Source organism: Natator depressus, chromosome 2 (genome assembly GCF_965152275.1).
Source record: "Natator depressus isolate rNatDep1 chromosome 2, rNatDep2.hap1, whole genome shotgun sequence".
Lineage (NCBI taxonomy): Eukaryota > Metazoa > Chordata > Testudines > Cheloniidae > Natator > Natator depressus.
The window spans coordinates 11671577-11694428 of record NC_134235.1 but is presented as its reverse complement, the minus strand read 5'-3'; the positions used below and the strand labels follow the sequence as shown (position 1 = coordinate 11694428).

General features: G+C 46.0%; 1 protein-coding gene across 1 annotated transcript in view; it reads right to left on the bottom strand.

Moving 5' to 3' along the window:
- The window catches only part of LOC141983518 (collagen alpha-1(XXII) chain-like), a 208389-nt gene that overhangs the window by 84982 nt on the left and 100555 nt on the right, over positions 1-22852 (bottom strand). Inside the window, exon 10 of the mRNA XM_074946717.1 lies at positions 22153-22191. Coding sequence (XP_074802818.1) covers positions 22153-22191 — 39 coding nt within the window. The remainder of the gene's footprint in view (positions 1-22152; positions 22192-22852) is intronic.

Here is a 22852-nt window from a genome sequence, read left to right as displayed (position 1 = left end):
TGTGCCTTCAACGGGGAAGCCCCACTCAGCCCTGCCTGGTATTACAAGGTCACAGCCTGGAGGCTTGTAGATTTCCACTTTCATTGTTAACCCAGGCCAGTTGCTTTCCATCCCTCAGAGCAGTGGAAATCACCTGGCCAAATCAAGGGCTGGATCAGCAGCTGCTGGTGCCCTAACAAAAGTACAAGGGTGGATTGCTCACTGTATTTTAAAGAATCCTTATGGAGGTTACAGGGACAAACCATCCCAATGTGTAGAAAGAATAGTAAATATGGCAGGCGACCAGCTTGGTTTAACAGTGAAATCCTTGCTGATCTTAAACGCAAAAAAGAAGCTTACAAGAAGTGGAAGATTGGACAAATGACCAGGGAAGAGTATAAAAATATTGCTCGGGGATGCAGGAGTGAAATCAGGAAGGCCAAATCACACCTGGAGTTGCAGCTAGCAAGAGATGTTAAGAGTAACAAGAAGGATTTTTGCATCCGATGAAGTGAGCTGTAGCTCATGAAAGCTCATGCTCAAATAAATTGGTTAGTCTCTAAGGTGCCACAAGTACTCCTTTTCTTTTTGCGAATACAGACTGACACGGCTGTTACTCTGAAACAATTCTTCAGGTATGTTAGCCACAAGAAGAAAGTCAAGGAAAGTGTGGGCCCCTTACTGAATGAGGGAGGCAACTGAGTGACAGAGGATGTGGAAAAAGCTAATGTACTCAATGCTTTTTTTGCCTCTGTCTTCACAAACAAGGTCCGCTCCTAGACTACTGCACTGGGCAGCACAGCATGGGGAAGAGGTGACCAGCCCTCTGTGGAGGAAGAGGTGGTTTGGGACTATTTAGAAAAGGTGGACGAGCACAAGTCCATGGGGCCGGATGCGCTGCATCGAGAGTGCTAAAGGAGTTGGCGGATGTGATTGCAGAGCCATTGGCCATTATCTTTGAAAACTCATGGCGATCGCGGGAAGTCCCAGACGACTGGAAAAAGGCTAATGTAGTGCCCATCTTTAAAAAAGGGAAGAAGGACAATCCTGGGAACTACAGGCCAGGCAGTCTCCCCTCAGTCCCTGGAAAAATCATGGAGCAGGTCCTCAAGGAATCAATTCTGAAGCACTTAGATGAGAGGAAAGTGATCAGGAGCAGTCAGCATGGATTCACCAAGGGAAGGTCATGCCTGACTAATCTAATTGCCTTCTATGATGAGATAACTGGCTCTGTGGATGAGGGAAAAGTGGTGGACGTGTTGTTCCTTGACTTTAGCAAAGCTTTTGACACGGTCTCCCGCAGTATTCTTGCCAGCAAGTTAAAGAAGTATGGGCTGGATGAATGGACTATAAGGTGGATAGAAAGCTGGCTAGATTGTCAGGCTCAATGGGTAGTGATCAATGGCTCCATGTCTAGTTGGCAGCCGGTATCAAGTGGAGTGCCCCAGGGGTCGGTCCTGGGGCCGGTTTTGTTCAATATCTTCATAAATGATCTGGAGGATGGTGTGGATTGTACCCTCAGCAAGTTTGCAGATGATACTAAACTCGGAGGAAAGGTAGATACGCTGGAGGGTAGGGATAGGATACAGAGGGCCCTAGACAAATTAGAGGATTGGTCCAAAAGAAATCTGATGAGGTTCAACAAGGACAAGTGCGGAGTCCTGCACTTAGGACAGAAGAATCCCATGCACTGCTACAGACTAGGAACCGAATGGCTAGGCAGCAGTTCGGCAGAAAAGGACCTAGGGGTTACAGTGGACGAGAAGCTGGATATGAGTCAACAGTGTGCCCTTGTTGCCAAGAAGGCCAATGGCATTTTGGGATGTATAAGTAGGGGCACTGCCAGCAGATCGAGGGACGTGATCGTTCCCCTCTATTCGACATTGGTGAGGCCTCATCTGGAGTACTGTGTCCAGTTTTGGGCCCCACACTACAAGAAGGATGTGGAAACATTGGAAAGAGTCCAGCGGAGGGCAAAATGATTAGGGGACTGGAACACATGACTTATGAGGAGAGGCTGAGGGAACTGGGATTGTTTAGTCTGTGGAAGAGAAGAATGAGGGGGGATTTGATAGCTGCTTTCAACTACCTGAAAGGGGGTTCCAAAGAGGATGGATCTAGGCTGTTCTTAGTGGTAGCTGATGACAGAACAAGGAGTAATGGTCTCAAGTTGCAGTGGGGGAAGTTTAGGTTGGATATTAGGAAAAACTTTTTCACTAGGAGGGTGGTGAAACACTGGAATGTGTTACCTAGGGAGGTGGTGGAATCTCCTTCCTTAGATATTTTTAAGGTCAGGCTTGACAAAGCCCTGGCTGGGATGATTTGATTGGGGATTGGTCCTGCTTTGAGCAGGGGGTTGGACTGGATGACCTCCTGAGGTCCCTTCCAACCCTGATATTCTATGATTCTATGATTGCACTGTCTCGTTCCAAGCTGTGCTTTGACCAAGTGGATGTTTCAATCTTTGAGAAAAAACTGGGGAACAGATGGGGCATTAGAAAAGCATCAGGCTTGGTCTACAGTTAAGGTTAGCTGCCTCAGCTTGTCATTTAAGACTGTGAGTAAAATCACACCCCTAACCAACACAGCTGCGTCAGTGAAAGCCCTACTCTAGACAGAGTCATTCCAGCAAAAAAAGTCCTTTGGCAAACATAACTTATTTTGCTTGAAGAACGGATATAAATAATACCAAGAGACTTTTTTCCGCCCAATACAAACTGTGCCTACACTCAGAGGGTTTGATGGTACCGCAGGGGTACTGGAAAATCCTTTCTAGTGTAGACAAGACCTTAGTTAGTCAATACAATAGTAATTTAACGAGCATTATGTTCTGATGTACTTTGCATAAGAGAAACACAAAAACATGAGATAGGCTTTCACTGGGGATGGAGGGATGGATTTTGTTCACTTGTATTTATTTTTTAGGCTGGCATTCACCTCAGGCAAAGGGGCTTGCACAGGATCTGTGCACCACTTACATCCCACTGAGGTCCTGAAAACAGCACTTAAAGGGGGCATACCCAGAGGTGAAAGTAAGCCGGTACACCCTGGTACAGCTACCGGCAACAGCCGGTGCGCCGTACCAGGACCGGCTTTCCCAGACGGCAATTTAAAGCCCTGGGGTAGTGGCGGCGGGGCTCTGGAGGGGATTTAAAGGGCTGGGGCAGTAGTGGCTGCCGGAGCCCAGAGGCCTTTAAATCCCCACCTGAGCCCTGCTGCCCGAGCCCTGGGGTAGCGACGGCAGGGCTCTGGCGGGGATTTAAAGGGCCCTGGAGCTCCAGCCACCACTACCACCCTGGCCCTTTAAATTCCCACTGGAGCCCTGCTGCCGAAGCCCTGGGGAAGTGGAGGCGGGGCTCCAGAGGGGATTTAAAGGGCCGGGCGGTAGCAGCAGCTGGAGCCCTGGGGCCCTTTAAATTCCCGATGGAGCCCGGCCGCCGCTACCCCAGGGCTCGGGCAGCAGGGCTCAGGCAGGGATTTAAAGGCCTCGAGGCTCCGACAGCCGCTACCACAGTACAGCCCCAGGCCCTTTAAAGCTCTGCCAGAGCCCCGGGGTAGCGGTGGCAGCCGGGAGCCCCCAGGGCTCCTCAGTAATTTCAAGGGCCCGGGGCTCCACTGTGGTAGTGGCAGCTGGAGCCCTGGGCCCTTTAAATCGCCCCCGAGCCCCGGAGCTCCCAGCCGCCTCTGCAGCTGGCAGCTCGGGGGTGATTTAAATGTAAGCGGGGGAACAGTCCCGCTACTGTGGGGAACTTTCCCGGCTTCTGTACTACCCCGGTGAAGTGGGCTAGCGAAAGGATCGGAGTCCTTGCTCCCACTTCCTTTACCCAGTGGCCTCCCTGCCCTTGAGGACTCCCCTTCCACTCTCCTGTCTGGCAGAGTCCTCGTAACCCCAACAAGGCTGGGCCCAGGATTCTTGGGGGGCTCAACCTCCAACCCTGCTGTGGTCACCTAGGACAGGGGATAGGATGTCCCCACTCCGGGGTACTCTCTCTGCACTGGGCACTTCTCTGACCCACTGACCATTACATACAAGTTAAAGCAAATGCAAGTTATTTAATCAACAATTAATTTTAAGAAGGAATAAGGAAAAATGGGAAAGGTTAAAGGAAACACATCAATCTGCTCTGTGGCAGGGAACATCACAAACAGTGTCTCTGGAATGTCCGGGCAGTTCACGGTCTGTTCCTAGTAAGTCCCAGGCCTTCTTCTCAGGCCCTGGCTGTGCTGCAGGGATGCTGTGGGTTGGACACTTGCTCTGGTGATGGTCACACGCTCTCAGGCTCTAAGTGGTAGGACCCTTCTTCCCAGTGTCGCCCCCGCCCTGTCAGGGCTACGATCCAAGCCTGACCTGCAGAGCCCCTTGGCTGAGGCATCTCCCTGTGCTGGGCCTGCTGCCCAGGGTCCCCCTCACTCTCCCCAGCTGCTCACTGCACCCAGCTCCGGACTGCGCCAGCCCCAGCTCCACCGCTCTGTCTCTGATGCTCTGCCTCCAGCTCCCTGGGCTGCTTCCCTGGCCTCTCTGCCTCTGGTTGCTGCAGCTCTGCTCCCAGGACAGGTCTGCTCTCTCTGGGCTGCTTTTCTGGTCCCTCTGGATCTGGCACAGCTCTGCTCCCCAGCTTAGCTCGGGCCCCCGCTTTCTCCTTAGCTCGGCCCCACTCTGTCTGACCCAGGCAAATCCAGTTCACACGGAAGACAGGACCTCCCTGGCCTCCTGACTCCCTGATTAGCCTGCCCGCCCTGTCATTCAGGCTGACCGGGAGCATTGGCCTCTCCCCATTGTTCCTGGGGACTGGCAGTCTCAGGGTCCTGGTTTCCCATAGACCCTTCCCCTTTTAGTACTGGGAGCTAGCCAACCAAAACACCCCCACTGAATGTTAGTAAGGGGGCAACAGTCCCCTTACATAAAGGGCCTGGGGCTCTCAGCCGCCACTACCGCAGCTGGAGCCCTGGGCCCTTTAAATCAAGATTGAAAGGGCCCAGGGATTTAAGGCCCTGCCTTTTCCCGTTGAGGCCACACCTTTTCTGGTTGAGGCCACGCCCCCTGCTCAGGACTCCGGCGTACCGGTAAGTTCTTTAACTTACTTTCACCCCTGGGCATACCACATGTACTGGCCCACAGCAGAGAAATGAATTTAATCCTTAATGAAAAGAGACAGTTGGTTGACTTATCTGTCAATCAAAAAGGAGGCGAGGGAGTTAAATTGGTGACCCTGCCCCTTAGGAACACACTTTAGAAGTACAACACATCTCTTGTTTAGGATTAAGTTATGTGTATCGTAACAGTCACTTACAGAATTCAAAGGGTTTATTGCAAGTAACAACTCCACCACACACAGGCATGACTCAAACTTCCTACTAAGATCCCCTCACCCCCCCAGTCAGATGCAACTAAATATACAAGACAACAACTTAACGCTAAGATCAAAATACAGCACTCTATAGTGGTGGAGGTGCTGTCTACACTGATCATTCCAATATTTCACATGAAGTATATTGACATCCTGGGGTAGACAGTGCTACAGACGTAACTTGAATGCAGCTTGTTATATAGGGCTTTGTAGTGGGATCATCTAGTGCAAAGGGGGTTTCTTTATAAAGTTTATATCAGAATGTACCTGTATGTTAAAACAAACTGATTTAATAACAGCAGGGAAGTGGCTCGCAGGTATAGGGAAGAGTCAAGGGATGAATTAGAGTTATTTGTGAGTCTCAAATCCTAGACTGCCGATGCAATGAATACTGAAATAGAAGAATAATCCCTCAGTGGCTTTTTTAAGCTAACAAGTCATGTTTATCTGCCTTTATCCCATTCACTTGCAACTCCTCAAGTAGCTGCCAAGTTTACAAACATGTCTTCAGCTTGAAAACAGCCGTGGCCTATAATCACAGATTTTATTTGAAACTCTGGGTTGTGGCCTATGATAATGAAGATGGGAACTATGTAAACAGGAAAGTAATGGCAAAAATCAGCCCTAAACATGCATTTAGACTGTAATTAGCCCTGCTGCCTTCCAATTCAAACAGTAATTCACTTGACTTTTCCTTCACCTATTCATTTTATAGAGGGAGGCATGAGGGAAATGTTAGAAAGTGCATATTCTATATTCTTTTTGTTGTCTCTTTCACACAGTCTCCTTTTTTATGTGGAGGTGCCTCTTATTTTAATAAAAATGAAATTGAATTTCTGACCGAGTCAGTCCAACATCAGTAGAGGTGACTCCTGCACTGGCATTGGGAGCCCTTCAAAAGTCAGTCAAATGAGACTAGGTGAGTTACAGGCTTGGAACAATCCTGCTTTGGCACTGTCACGGACTGGGCAAGCTAACAGGTCTTTTCCATGTCTCACTCGTAAGATTCTGTAATTGGCAAGGGATCATTCACCACGCGTGCCACCAATCCCTAGTCCAGCCCGGTAACTGAAAGTAACATCCATCTGTACTATATCCAATGTCCTCTTTGCAGTAAGATAATGGTCACAGTCTAATTGAGAAGAGTCTGCATGACAAAACCACCACTGCTAATTGGCACTCTCAGTTAGACGCCATGAGCTGAACAAGAAAGGAAAATGAATTATTGTCTCCCCCCTACAGATGGCCTCTCCAGCTCAGGACTGAGGCTTGTTAGATGAGAATTGTGGGGAATTCTGCACTGCTGTGGTTCATATTATAAACCGTTTTCCGGCTGAGAGAGGGCTGCAGGACTTTCCCCAGAACTATATTCACGTCGGTATTTTTTTCATAAATTGTGCATCTTTTTATTAGTATTTTCAAGGCCCACAGGAAACTTGTTGCAAAGACGGAAATTCAATCCGGGTCTCCTGAGTCTCAGTCTAGTTAGTGCCAAGGCCACCTCTTCCTCTCTCCTGGTTCCCTAGCATGAGTTTAATCCATTAGACTAGTGGTTCTCAACCAGAGATACACATATGCCTGAGGGTACACAGAGGTCTTCCGGGGGCTACGTCAACTCATCTAGATATTTGCCTAGTTTTACAACAGGCTACATAAAAAGCACTAGCAAAGTCAGTACAAACTAAAATTTCATACAGACAGTGACTTGTTTATACTACTCTATAGACTAGACACTGAAATGTTAAGTACAATATTTATATTCCAATTGATTTATTATATAATTATATGGTAAAAATGAGAAAGTCAGCAATTTTTCAGTAATAGTGTGCTGTGACACTTTTGTATTTTTATGCTTGATTTTGTAAGCATGTAGTTTTTAAGTGAGGTGAAACTTGCGGGTACACAAGACAAATCAGACTCCTGAAAGGGATACAGCTGTCTGAAAAGGTTGAGAGCCACTGCATTAGACCATGTAGCTTTGGAAGGACACCAGCACTTTCCCCTCCTCCTCCTCTAGCTTTTTGTTTTTCAGAGTTAACAACCTGTGAATTTGGAGTGAACGAGGCTTTAAAAATTTGTCACAAAACAGCCAACCTGCGGAAATATTTCCATGCAACATTTCATCGACATTTTTAGAAATTTCATTAAACTTTGTGACTGTTCTGTGAAGTTGAAACCAGGTAAATTTAGATGCTTGAGATTTTTTGCGGTGGATATTTCACCCAGCTCCACTTTCGAAAGCTGCTGACCAGAGGTAACACAGATGGCTGCATTCTTGAAAGCACAGGTGCAGAATTGTATTACCTTAATGAGGTTAAAACTCTATTAATATCTTGGCAGATTTCACATCAAAGGTTGCATTACCTTATGCTTCTACATGAGACCAGCAATTCATCTCAACTAAGAGTTTGTTTTAGATCATTAGTCCAAAAAACAAAACAAAACAACAAAACCAAACCAAAAAAGAGCCCACTTCAGGCACTGCACTTCAGTCTGATTTAATAAATACAGAAGACGTAGGGTCTGATTTTCAGGGTTCAGGGGGAGCTACAGGTGCTCTCAGCCTCACTGATAAATCAGGCTGTTAATGTACAGGGAATTGATGACAGGCTGGCTAAGAACCCTTACCATATTGTAACCAGATACCGTAATGGTTTCATTCATTGCACAGGGAAAATACACAGAGCTCAATTGTCCCAGAAGGTCCAGCCCCACTGTGCAAACACGTTGCCCCCAGCTGGAGCTTCATGAGGCACCGAGCCTCAGGGAAACACAAGGGCTTCTGGAGTTCCTGGGGAGAGGAGGTGCTGCACCATTTTCCAGCAGGTCCCTGGTGCACTTCCTTATGAGTATGATGGAAAGACCACAGGCCAGATCCATCTCTGCATCACCAGAGTGGGGCAAAATAGCCAATGATTTTGGCCCATGGTCTTTCCAATACTTTGTACAGCAGGTAGGGGTAGGCGAATGAGGTAGCTGGTGACAGCTTCCCAGTTCTCTAGCCAACTCTGCACTGGACCTGGCCCCAGCATACTGTCCATCCTTTCCCCGCCTTGACCATTCCTCCTCACAAGCCCTTACAGTGGGGATTCTGAAAGAGGATGATGGTAGTGTCATAGAAGTCACCTCTGTCAGCTCTAGGCCCGATAGTGACTCTTCCACATCTAGGATATCCCCTGCTGGGAAGAAGAGGCCAGTTTCTACCCCTTTGCACAGCAGACAGTGCAGTGGGAGAGAAAATTGGGGTCTAAATATTTCCGTGTGCATTGACTGAGCTCATTACAGTATCTGAAACGACTCCATTCAACAGCTCCAAGATTTGTTTGATTGACTGATCACAGTTTCTAAGAGTTTGAAAAGTTAAAGAAAAACCCCAGCACAGTCATACTGTTTGCAGACCTATTTTTGGCTGAACGTACAGAAACCGAGGCCAAAGATCAGCTAGAATTGATTGACTTACAAAGCACTCCGCGTTTCCAAGTTTTGTTGAGGAAAATTACTACATTTCTACAAGTGCCAGCCAGAGCTCTGTGAGAGAACTGCTGTTTGTGCGGGCCCCTTTGGAAGTATTTACAGGCCTGCTGTTTTTTTATGATTCTGAACACAACACAACACCACAATAGAAGAGTGGAGTCAAATCTGCATTCCACCACACAGAGCAGTGGTCCCCAACCTTTCTGTGGGGATAGCATATTGCTATTCCCAGAAGACTGTAGCGGGCACTTCTCAGTGGCATTTTGGCAGGCGGTTCTCCGGCGGCCGTACTCAGCGGCGGCATTTCGGTGGCAGGGTGTCCTGCAGGGGCACAAAAATGCCCCCACGGGTGCCATGGCCTTGGAGACTACTGGCACAGAGTGAGCCGGACATGAAGGGGTTTGTTTGTAGAGCAGCAGTGCCAATAGTTCCTTTGATGCAGCTTTCCCTGCAGCTCTCAGGGCACATCGGACCAAATGAAGTCAGTGGAGTAAGGCCAGCAAAGACTATGGCTAATTGTGCCTGTGTTTTCTTAAACCCCAAGTGTACTTACAGTGCCTTGTAAATAGTGATAACGGTGTGTGTTTGTCTCTGATCAAATCCTATTTAAATCAACGTGAATGTAAGGTTCAGACAGGCTCCTGCCAAGGAGCTCGGTGCTGAAAAAGTTATAAGAGAGGGTAGAGATGGCGTTGTACTATGTATCAACCCTCCTCGGTTCAGAAATAATGGACAAATGGACACAAGGGGCCAAACTCCAAAGACAGTGTGACCCTATCCTGGATGGGTCACCCCTGCCTCTGACAGATACTGGCGGAGTCTGTCCTTTTCCTGGGTAACTTGTCATACCTATAAAGTCTCATCAAGCTGAAGCATTGTCCCACTCCTTTGTCCTTGCAGATGCACACTCCAGTTAACAACATTGTATATTAGAGTTTGTAAAAGGACCAAAAAAACAAAGTAAACACACAATCAGGAACATGTTTTTGTGACTGTTGTGGCCTAATCCTCTCCCGCCTTTCACCAAAATTAGATATTTGTCTTAAATTTTGAAATGTGACAAATAGTGAGCAGTTGTGCTACGTAACATGCTCTTTGTCTCTAGGGAAAAACAATCCTCTCCGCTTTCATCTGTCTTCACTCAGGATCAAAGCTTCCATCAGACAAACAGCTTGCCAGGCACTGGATGGTGAGTGTGCACTGAAGCAGAACAAGAACACGGTCGCCTTTAGCATGACATTGATTAATTTGTACCCTCCAGCCTATAAATAGCACAATGCTCTGCAGCTCCCAGATGATTTGTCAGGTACCAGGTGGATGTTTTGCCCAGTCAGAGAAACCTATTAACTCACCTAGCCCAGCTTCCCCAGAGACACTGTTTCTGGCTTTTTTTTACCCCAAGGTTTTTGTCGTATGTTGAACCAGGTCCAAAAGGAATATGTCACACAGCATAGGAAGAGGACACACTTAATAGGTCTCTCTGAATTTAGGCCCTGATTCTGCACTTTCGTCCATGGGGGTTGAAGCCCTGTGCCCACACGCAGTCCCAGTGAATTGCCACAATACAACCCCGAGACCTGGTGCCCTTTAGGCTGCCCAGGGTAGAATCTTGCCATAAGATTGTGAGCTATTCACGGTAGGCCCAGTCTCGTTGGTCTATAAAGTACTATGTGCCCCTCTGGAGCTGTAAAAACAGTTGACCATAATAACATGCACTCCTCCGTTGGACTGATAAAAAATGTTTCTGATCAAGGCAACGGTTTCCTAGCAGAGTCTTTTCGTATCCCAGTCTTGGTTTGTTACCCAGAAGCATCAGACAGGTGAAGTGGCAGCTTTCTGCTGACGTAAGAGAGCCCAGACAGGATTGGCATTTGAAGTTACAGCATCTCGGGTTAGTGTGGCTGGGGCAGAGCACTGGTAATTAAAGTGTGCGAGAAACTTCAAAGTGTGTGAGAAAAGAACAGTGTGGAACAAACGTCCGTTCCTCTGGCCATGGTCTCTTGGCTCCATGACCCAGCTGCCTATCTGCCCTAGCTGTCAGAGTCGCTATCTTCAGCCTCTAAAGGGGAAGATCAGCCCGGCAGCAAGCTTTGATAAGGGGTGTGAAATATGGAGAAGGAAGGACCTGACTACCTAACTTTGTCAATCAACTGGAGTATATGACAGTGCCTCTGGTCTTCTTCTGATCTTATGAATGGGTAAGGAGGAGAGGGGAAACTTGACCACAAGAACAGGTGTCAAAGCTTTTAGTGAGGGGGAAAATGGCAGGTAGCATATGATGCGGTGATGCCTTTGACTGACTACGGGGTCTCCTGGGGGTAACAAAGCTCTGTTTTGTGCAGCACCTCTGGAGGCTGTAATTTACTGGAATAACAGGCTCATTTTATATTCTACACGCACATTAGCTGGTTAGGAAGGCTCTTTTCACCTCCTCTTGACAAGCAGCTCATCCATACCTGTCAGCCGTAATACTGTGTTAAAGAGCGTTCTGCATCCTGGCCCGGTTATCAGTGACTAAGTCACAGGAATCTCTTTCACAGAACTCTCACCAGAAGAGGAATGGAGAGATGCAGAAGCTTTCTGATACTATTCGTTGTCACACTCGGAGCTGAGTTTGGCAAGGAAATGCCCGAAAGAAAGGTGGTGGAGAGTTTACAGCTTTGTCACTGCCAGCAGATGTCACTGTGTACCAGCGATGGGCCTGGCAGTGAGAGATCGGGACTGAAAATGTAAGGTAGTGTTCACTTAGATTGTGTAAAGGGGAAAAAAAAATCTGTACAAGCCCTGGAATTCCTGCAGTGTTGAGAACTAAGCTGTAAGGATGCAAAATTATTATTATGTGATCTGGCTTCAAGTTGTTTGTTACAATCTGCAGCTGTTATTCTGGGTCACAGAAACCACTGATTTTATCTAAAACCCTCTAATTATTGTTTAAGGGGAAAGAAGCCAACCCAACCGCAGCTCCTCAGTTATTCAGCTAGCCATGCAGAAGGCACTGTAAGTCCAGGAAAGAGGGTTTAAAAAAAAACTAGAATCATAGAATGAAACTGCCCTGACCGGACAAAGGGATTGAGAGTACATGCGGAAACCACTAACACTTAACCACTATGTACCAGCTTTTATCTGAGACCCAGAAGAAGATTACAAATATTAACTAATCAAAAGACACATGATTATTATTATACAGGTGGTAAACCTAGGACCTAGAGGGTATGTTTACATGGGGATAAAACACCTGCAGCTGGTCCGGGTCAGATGACTCGGGCTCACAGTGCTTGGGGTCCGGGGCTGAAAATTGCTTGTAGACATTCAGGCTCGGGTTGATGCCCAAGCTCTGGGACCCTGGAAGCGTGGAGGGTCCCAGAGCTCTGGTTCAGCCCGAGCCCGAACATCCACCCAGTTGACCCAGGCCAGCTATGGTCATGCTGCAGATCTTTTAGCCCCATGTGGACATACCCAGCAAGATTAAATGCTGGGTGACTTTACAGTCATAGCGTTTGAGGCCAGAAGGGACCACCAGATCATCTAGTCTGAACTCCTGCATGTCACAGGCCTCGAACACCATGCAGCACTGGCAAACTAAATCCAACAACCTTAGATAAGTCAGTAACAGAGCTAGGAATGGAACCCAGGAGTCTTGATTTCTAGTTGCCCTGCTCTAACAAGTTTATTTATGAAATAAAAAACAACGCATCCCTATCTCACCTTGCCCCGGTCATGCAAACCACCAGCTGCAACATCCTCAGAACTTTGCTGATTTCCGCTGTGAATCAGGTTCTAAGGAGGTCAGCTTCCCCCAGCCATTCACAGTAAGTGAAGAATGCTGATTGGTAGCATTTCAAACACTGATGAACAAGTGTCTCCAAATGTTCATGTGTTTCCCCCCACGCTTTGGTGCCCAAAAGTAGGGAGGAGGTTACAAGGAAGCCACCCGTCCACTGACTCATTCCACCAAGGCCATCTATATATTAAAAGGGATTTTTATTAATTATTGTTACTGTTATTTGTGTTATGGTAGCAGCTAGAGGGGCCAAGTGAGACTGGGGTTCCATTATACAAGGCACCTTACAAACACATAGTGAGAGACAGTTACTACCTCAAAGACACACAAAGCGTAGGAGAAAGGAACTATTAATACCCGCACAAAAGTACTGAGGTGCCTAAACCCCAGACTTAAGTCCCATCTTTAGGTACCACTGCAATCCACAAAAGCCCTGCTCAGCTGCTGGCTAACCCTGTAGGTGCCTAAGCTCGCTTGGAGGCTAACTTTTTACAGTAGGCGGTGGAGTTCCCTAGATACCTCTGAGACTAACCAATTTATTTGAGCATAAGCTTTCGTGAGCTACAGCTCACTTCATCGGATGCATACTGTGGAAAATACAGAAGATGTTTTTATACACACAAACCATGAAAAAATGGGTGTTTATCACTACAAAAGGTGTTCTCTCCCCCCCACCCCCCTCTCCTGCTGGTAATAGCTTATCTAAAGTGATCACTCTCCTTACAATGTGTATGATAATCAAGGTGGGCCATTTCCAGCACAAATCCAGGTTTTCTCCCCCCCCCGCCCCACACACAAACCCACTCTCCTGTTGGTAATAGCTTATCTAAAGTGATCACTCTCCTTACAATGTGTATGATAATCAAGGTGGGCCATTTCCAGCACAAATCCAGGGTTTAACAAGAACGTCTGAGGAAGGGGGGGGGGAAACAAGGGGAAATAGGTTACCTTGCATAATGACTTAGCCACTCCCAGTCTCTATTCAAGCCTAAGTTAATTGTATCCAATTTGCAAATGAATTAAAATTCAGCAGTCTCTCGCTGGAGTCTGTTTTTGAAGTTTTTCTGTTGTAATATCGCAACTTTCATGTCTGTAATCGCGTGACCAGAGAGATTGAAGTGTTCTCCGACTGGTTTATGAATGTTATAATTCTTGACAAGTGGACTCTCTCCTCAGGCCCTACGCTACCAGCACTCCCAGCTATCTTCGAGACACCATTGACTTCCTGAGGAAACTACAATCCATCAGTGATCTTCCAGAAAACACCATCCTGGCCACTATGGATGTAGAAGCCCTCTACACCAACATTCCACACAAAAATGGACTACAACCTATCAGGAACAGTATCCCCGATAATGTCACGGCAAACCTGGTGGCTGACCTTTGTGACTTTGTCCTCACCCACAACTGTTTCACATTTGGGGACAATATATACCTTCAAGTCAGCGGCACTGCTATGGGTACCCGCATGGCCCCACAGTATGCCAACATTTTTATGGCTGACTTAGAACAATGCTTCCTCAGCTCTTGTCCCCTAACACCCTTACTCTACTTGCGCTACATTGATGACATCTTCACCATCTGGACCCATGGAAAAGAAGCCCTTGAGGAATTCCACCATGATTTCAACAATTTCCATCTCACCATCAACCTCAGCCTGGACCAGTCCACACAAGAGATCCACTTCCTGGACACTATGGAGCTAATAAGCGATGGTCACATAAACACCACCCTATACCGGAAACCTACCGACCACTATACTTACCTACATGGCTCCAGCTTCCATCCAGGACACACCACACGATCCATTGTCTACAACCAAGCTCTGCAATACAACCGCATTTGCTCCAACCCCTCAGACAGAGACAAACACCTACAAGATCTCTATCAAGCATTCTTACAACTACAATACCCACCTGCTGAAGTGAAGAAACAGATTGACAGAGTCAGAAGAAGTCACCTACTACAGGACAGGCCCAACAAAGAAAATAACAGAACGCCACTAGCTGTCACCTTCAGCCCCCAACTAAAACATTTCCAGCACATCATCAAAGATCTACAACCTATCCTGAAAAATGATCCCTCATTCTCACAGATCTTGGGAGACAGGCCAGTCCTCGCTTACAGACAGTCCCCCAACCTGAAGCAAATACTCACCAGCAACCACACACCGCACAACAAAACCACTAACCCAGGAACCTATCCTTGCAACAAAGCCCGATGCCAACTCTGTCCACATATTTATTCAAGTGACACCATCTTAGGACCTAATCACATTAGCCACGCCATCAGGGGCTTGTTCACCTGCACATCTACCAATGTGATATATGCCATCATGTGCCAGCAATGCCCCTCTGCCATGTACATTGGCCAAACCGGACAGTCTCTACGCAAAAGAATAAATGGACACAAATCAGACATCAGGAATCATAACATTGAAAAACCGTTAGGAGAACACTTCAACTTATCTGGCCACTCAGTAAAAGACTTAAGGGTGGCAATTTTGCAACAGAAAAGCTTCAAAAACAGAGTCCAATGAGAAACTGCTGAGCTTGAATTAATATGCAAACTAGATACCATTAACTTGGGTTTGAATAGAGACTGAGAGTGGCTGGGTCATTACACATATTGAATCTATTTCCCCATGTTAAGTATCCTCACACCTTCTTGTCAACTGTCTAAATGGGCCATCTTGATTATCACTACAAAAGTTTTTTTTTCTCCTGCTGATAATAGCTCATCTTAATTAATTAGCCTCTTACAGTTTGTATGGCAACTTCCACCTTCACTGTATGTATATATCTTCTTACTATATGTTCCATTCTACCATTCTATGCATCCGATGAAGTGGGATGTAGCCCACGAAAGCTTATGCTCGAATAAATTTGTTAGTCTCTAAGGTGCCACAAGGTTCTTTTTATGGATAAGTGTAACATCCACCTTGCTAGTGACCTAAGTTTGTACCTAGGACTTCATGAATGTCTATAGCTTGAACTAAAGGACTAACTCCCATAGGTGGCAGCTGAAACAGACTCATCTGTGCAAATCAGACACAGAGTGGGAAGTGTGACACATACTGAACAGTGGATTATACAAGCACACCTGTTTGCACATGCAATTAACTGCTTGTGTGTACAAGTTCAAATTTTGTGATTACAATGTAATATTTGGGGCACAAGGCCTGGGCACTGTGTCTGTCACTCTCCTGGTTTGTACATACCTACTTCAGTACCCGAAGGTACAACACACAAGTCATCCCTGTAATACCTAGGCAAAACAGGGCAAGTTAAGGATGCCGTTTCAGCTTTCATTATGAATGCTCTCATTTTCTAAATCAAATAAACTCGTATTCCTAAACTTTCCAATGCAGAGCGGAGGATTTCAGCCAGGGTTGTTGTTTGTTGGTTTGTCATCAGTAATGTACTTGGCACTGTACTATATTGAAATATAAAGATGCTCCATGTCCTGATCGATGTCAGTAGAGTTACACTGGCATTTACTCCATTTACTCGCCACCAGCAGGTTAAACGGCCCACAATCCCAGAAATGCAAGTAAGAACATAAGAGTAGCCCTACTGAGTCAGACCAGAGGTTCATAGAATCATAGAATCATAGAATATCAGGGTTGGAAGGGACCTCAGGAGGTCATCTAGTCCAACCCCCTGCTCAAAGCAGGACCAATCCCCAATCAAATCATCCCAGCCAGGGCTTTGTCAAGCCTGACCTTAAAAACTTCCAAGGAAGGAGATTCTACCACCTCCCTAGGTAACGCATTCCAGTGTTTCAACACCCTCCTAGTGAAAAACTTTTTCCTAATATCCAACCTAAACCTCCCCCACTGCAACTTGAGACCATTACTCCTTGTCCTGTCCTCTTCTACCACTGAGAATAGTCTAGAACCATCCTCTCTGGAACCACCTCTCAGGTAGTTGAAAGCAGCTATCAAATCCCCCCTCATTCTTCTCTTCCGTAGACTAAACATTCCCAGTTCCCTCAGCCTCTCCTCATAAGTCATGTGTTCCAGACCCCTAATCATTTTTGTTGCCCTTCGCTGGACTCTCTCCAATTTATCCACATCCTTCTTGTAGTGTGGGGCCCAAAACTGGACACAGTACTCCAGATGAGGCCTCACCAATGTCGAATAGAGGGGAACGATCACGTCCCTCGATCTGCTGGCTATGCCCTTACTTATACATCCCAAAATGCCATTGGCCTTCTTGGCAACAAGGGCACACTGCTGACTCATATCCAGCTTCTCGTCCACTGTCACCCCTAGGTCCTTTTCCGCAGAACTGCTGCCTAGCCATTCGGTCCCTAGTCTGTAGCGGTGCATTGGGTTCTTCCGTCCTAAGTGCAGGACCCTGCACTTATCCTTATTGAACCTCATCAGGTTTCTTTTGGCCCAATCCTCCAATTTGTCTAGGTCCCTCTGTATCCTATCCCTGCCCTCCAGCGTATCTACCACTCCTCCCAGTTTAGTATCATCCGCAAATTTGCTGAGAGTGCAATCCACACCATCCTCCAGATCATTTATGAAGATATTGAACAAAACCGGCCCCAGGACCGACCCCTGGGGCACCCCACTTGACACCGGCTGCCAACTAGACATGGAGCCATTGATCACTACCCGTTGAGCCCGACAATCTAGCCAACTATCTACCCACCTTATAGTGCATTCATCCAGCCCATACTTCTTTAACTTGCTGACAAGAATACTGTGGGAGACCGTGTCAAAAGCTTTGCTAAAGTCAAGAAACAATACATCCACTGCTTTCCCTTCATCCACAGAATCAGTAATCTCATCATAGAAGGTGATTAGATTAGTCAGGCATGACCTACCCTTGGTGAATCCATGCTGACTGTTCCTGATCACTTTCCTCTCGTGTAAGTGCTTCAGGATTGATTCCTTGAGGACCTGCTCCATGATTTTTCCAGGGACTGAGGTGAGGCTGACTGGCCTGTAGTTCCCAGGATCCTCCTTCTTCCCTTTTTTAAAGATTGGCACTACATTAGCCTTTTTCCAGTCATCTGGGACTTCCCCTGTTCGCCACGAGTTTTCAAAGATAATGGCCAATGGCTCTGAAATCACATCTGCCAATTCCTTTAGCACTCTCGGATGCAACTCGTCCGGCCCCATGGACTTGTGCACGTCCAGCTTTTCTAAATAGTCCCTAACCACCTCTTTCTCCACTGAGGGCTGGCCATCTACTCCCCATGTTGTGATGCCCAGCGCAGCAGTCTGGGAGCTGACCTTGTTCGTGAAGACAGAGGCAAAAAAAGCATTGAGTACATTGGCTTTTTCCACATCCTCTGTCACTAGGTTGCCTCCCTCATTCAGTAAGGGGCCCACACTTTCCTTGGCTTTCTTCTTGTTGCCAACATACCTGAAGAAACCCTTCTTGTTACTCTTGACATCTCTTGCTAGCTGCAGCTCCAGGTGCGATTTGGCCCTCCTGATTTCATTCCTACATGCCCGAGCAATATTTTTATACTCATCCCTGGTCATATGTCCAAACTTCCACTTCTTGTAAGCTTCTTTTTTATGTTTAAGATCCGCTAGGATTTCACCGTTAAGCCAAGCTGGTCGCCTGCCATATTTACTATTCTTTCGACTCATCGGGATGGTTTGTCCCTGTAACCTCAACAGGGATTCCTTGAAATACAGCCAGCTCTCCTGGACTCCTTTCCCCTTCATGTTAGTCCCCCAGGGGATCCTACCCATCCGTTCCCTGAGGGAGTCGAAGTCTGCTTTCCTGAAGTCCAGGGTCTGTATCCTGGTGCGAACTTTTCTTCCCTGCGTCAGGATCCTGAACTCGACCAACTCATGGTCACTGCCCCCCAGATTCCCATCCACTTTTGCTTCCCTCACTAATTCTTCCCGGTATCCACCCCAGTATCCTATCCTCCGACAGTGGCCAGTGCCAGATGCCCCAGAGGGAATGAACAGAACAGGTAATCATCAAGTGATCCATCCCCTGTCGCTGATTCCCAGCTTCTGGCAAACAGAGGCTGGGGACACCATTCTTGCCCATCCTGGCTAATAGCCATTGATGGACCTATCCTCCATGAATTTATCTAGTTCTTTTTTGAATCCTGTTATGGTCTTGGCCTTCACAACATCCTCTGGCAAGGAGTTCCACAGGTTGACTGTGCATTGTGTGAAGAAATACTTCCTTTTATTTGTTTTAAACCTGCTGCCTATTAATTTCATTTGGTGACCCCCTAGTTCTTGTGTTATGAGAAGGAGTAAATAACACTTCCTTATCTACTTTCTCTACACCAGTCATGATTTTATAAAACCTCAATCATATCTCCACTTTGCCATCTCTTTTCCAAGATGAAAAGTCCCAGTCTTATTAATCTCTCCTCCTATGGAAGCCGTTCATACCCCTAATCATTTTTGTTGTCCTTTTCTGAACCTTTTCCAATTCCAATATATCTTTTTTGAGATGGGGTGACCACATCTGCACGCAGTATTCAAGATGTGGGCGTACCATGGATTTATATAGCGGCAACATGATATTTTCTGTCCTATTATCTATCCCTTTCTTAATGATTCCCAGCATTCTGTTTGCCTTTTTGACTGCTGCTCCAGCACATTGAGTGGATGTTTTCAGAGAAGTATCCGCATTGACTTCAAGATCTCCTTCTTGAGCGATAACAGGTAAATATAAAGCTGTCATGGTCGAGATGAAGGGGCAGAGAGAGGTGTTTTATTCCACCATTTTGGGGGCAAAGGGAAAACATTCCAGGAGGTGTGCGAGTCCTCTGATGCCAGGTATACCAGGTCAGTGAACCTTTTCAGTGAAACATACACACGCTCTCTTCCTCTTCTGCTGGGAGTACACAGTATATCTAGCATGGTTAGGCACATGACACTTCCGCTGCCAAATGTACCAGTTACTTCAATCACACCAGCACCCCTTCTTCTGACATACGCATACCCCGTCCCACTATTGCTACATGCATCAGCCACACTCAGCAGACCCGCACCTTCTGTGCTGCTGATCTCAAAAGACACGCCGGGCAGGTGTCAGCTCTTCTGCTACTTAATCAGTGGACATGCTCAGCAATAGCACATTCTCCTCCTGCTGTCAGACATGCCAGCCCTGCTCAGCAGAGACACACCCTCCACCAAGAACTCTACCAAAACATGCCTAGACCATGCCCATGTTCTCTATGGGCAAATATACAAGACGCAGCTCCTTTGTTACTAAATGCAGGCCCACTGACTGCCTCTGCTGGCGAACGTACCAAATACACAGAGCTAACTAGCCATAAATTCATGGATCTTTATACACGCATGTTGGTGGGCAGCTATCAAGGATGCCCCTTGGCTACCTAATCAGAGAAGTTCAGCACAGATGTTGTATCCGGTTTTCAATCAAAACTTGCATGCTCTCCGTACTCCTCAGTAGGGTGACAAAGGCAGGAGGTGGCACTTCCTACCATTCAGATCCTTCTTGACCGGATCAGACCTTATTTCTACTACAGCACCAACATACTAAATATAACGGTTTTAATCAGGGCCAAGTGACCCTTGCCACATGAAAAACACTGGCTGATTTCTAAAGACTGCATTGTGAATCTAGGTTTCAGAGCAGCAGCCGTGTTAGTCTGTATTCGCAAAAAGAAAAGGAGTACTAGTGGCATCTTAGAGACTAACCAATTTATTTGAGCATAAGCTTTCGTGAGCTACAGCTCACTTCATCAGATGAAGTGAGCTGTAGCTCATGAAAGCTTATGCTCAAATAAATTGGTTAGTCTCTAAGGTGCCACTAGTACTCCTTTTCTTATTGTGAATCTAGAATGTCTATTATAGGCCAAATTCTGCTTGTCAGTGGGAAAGTTTGCATGTATATCACTGCAGAAATTTGCCCTACATTCTTCCCATGTCTATAGACTGCCTTAGTAACATTTCTTTAATAAGCAACCTTACTTTGCAATGTAAGAAGGTCAAATGGTGCATTTCGGATATATATGATCAATAGATTATAATCAGAGAAAGTAGAGATAAGAAGGTTCAAATGGTAATAAACTCCATCTCTCCCTGCCAGTGCAGGATTCTTCCCTACAGGACATTTACTAATGTATTGTCCAATATAGTTTTAAATAGTCCAAGCAATGTGATGCCCACTGTTTCCTTTGAGAGTTCAGCAGACTATTACATAGAGTCATAGAATCATAGAATATCGGGGTTGGAAGGGACCTCAGGAGGTCATCTAGTCCAACCCCCTGCTCAAAGCAGGACCAATCCCCAACTAAATCATCCCAGCCAGGGCTTTGTCAAGCCTGACCTTAAAAACCTCAAAGGAAGGAGATTTTACCACCTCCCTAGGTAACCCATTCCAGCGCTTCACCACCCTCCTAGTGAAAAAGCTTTTCCCTAATATCCAACCTAAACCTCCCCCACTGTAACTTGAGACCATTACTCCTTCTTCTATCAAACATCTCATGGTCCGCACACTTTATGTCTTCCTTCTCCATTTCATCCCATTATCCCCTGGTACCACCCTAATTAATTATTTCCATTCCTCCACTAATGATCAAATATTTGTAGAGTTTCTCCATGTCCCCCCAGAATTATCACTTAGCCAGGCTACGCAAATTTGGCTCTTTTAATCTTTCTACATTGGGCGATACCTTCAGCCCTCAATCTTTTTTTCTTGCTCATCTCTATGTTCTCCAGTTTGTCGGTGTCATTCTGGTGCCGAGAACTGAGTGTGAGATTCTCAGTATGATTGTAACACAGGGATAGAGTTGGACTATTATCTCTCTCCTCCATAATGTCATGCTTTGCCTATGCAGCCTAAATTTGCATTGACTGTTTTGGCTGCCATATAACCTAGAAACCCATGTCTAGTTTGCCAAGCACTATCCCCACCATGCTTCATTAGCCATTCCTGATTTCCACTGAATATATTTTCCCAGATAGAAAATAAAGCATTTTTCCAAGTGAATCTCATTTTGTTACTTTGCATCCATATTTTTAACTTCTCTAGACTCTATTTCTCTGTCCTTATTAATATTTGTAATAACATGAACATGCAGTTTTCTCCCTCTTTCAGATTAATGAAAATATTCAATAAGATGGGACTATGTGTGAGTCCCTTCAGTACTCGGATACCTCTGTAAAAATCAATGCACTGCCACTTATCAGTACCTTTTGTTCATGTTTCTTGAGCCAGTTTTTGATCCATTAGACGAAGCCTGATTCTCCATTGCATTGCTCCTTGTGTAGTCCTTCCCACTTGTCCAAGTGAGTGTTACCATTCTGATGTGATTGCATTTTACACACACTTTGCTCAGCGGGAACTGAGACTACCCCAGGGGCAAAGCAGTGACAAATCTTAACATTTCTGATGAAGTGTGTGCGAGAAAGTATATCACTTCCTTTACTAAAATCCAACCAGTGTGTATCTCCTGAATTTTCTTTCTTCGTAATGGTCTCCCTCCTGCAGGTCTTACTCTGGAAGCTCCCATGGGTTCCAAAATTAGAATTTGAGCTAAACAAAGTCATGGAGTGAGCTATGATCTAACTGTGTTGTATAATTAACAATATCACCATACCTGTTCTCCCTTCTGTCCTCTGCCATATGCTCCTCTGCCCTAGAAAGGAGAGGGAAGGTAAATTTAATATATAATAATGCTACATTGCAACTTTTATTCAAAGATCTCAAAGCACTTTATAAATATTAATTGTCAAAACACCCGTGCAGATTTTATTATTCATTATTTATACAGGTGCATATGTGCATGGCCCTTTACTTGAAGAAAAGCACAAGACAGAGATCCTGCTCTGGAACAGTTTATAATCTAAGGTCATGGTCCTGCAACTGGCCCACAGAGGTGCAAGGGTCTGTCCCTGTAGGTCCAACTTCAGGATCAGGAGCGAAGTTCAGACAAAACATAAGGCGAGATGGAGATAAACCCTGGTGGGAGAGGAAGATAGGATGTGCAACAACAAAATCATATGGTTGCTTAGGAAATTACCTACGCTTCTTCAGGGTTACACTTTTTTATTTAATTAAAGATGCACTTATTATATAGATCAATATTATTATACCTATATAACAGGGCAGCACAAACAGGTCAAGTGACTTCCCCAGTTCAGACAACAACCTAGACCTTCTGAACCCCAGCATCTGCATTTCAAGCACCAGACCACACTTATCCCTTATTCTACATAAGATGTTAGTTAATATTTATGACACTAAGCTTCCAAAAACAGAGACACTCTCAGCTTTAATTAGTCCTGATCGCTGTTAAA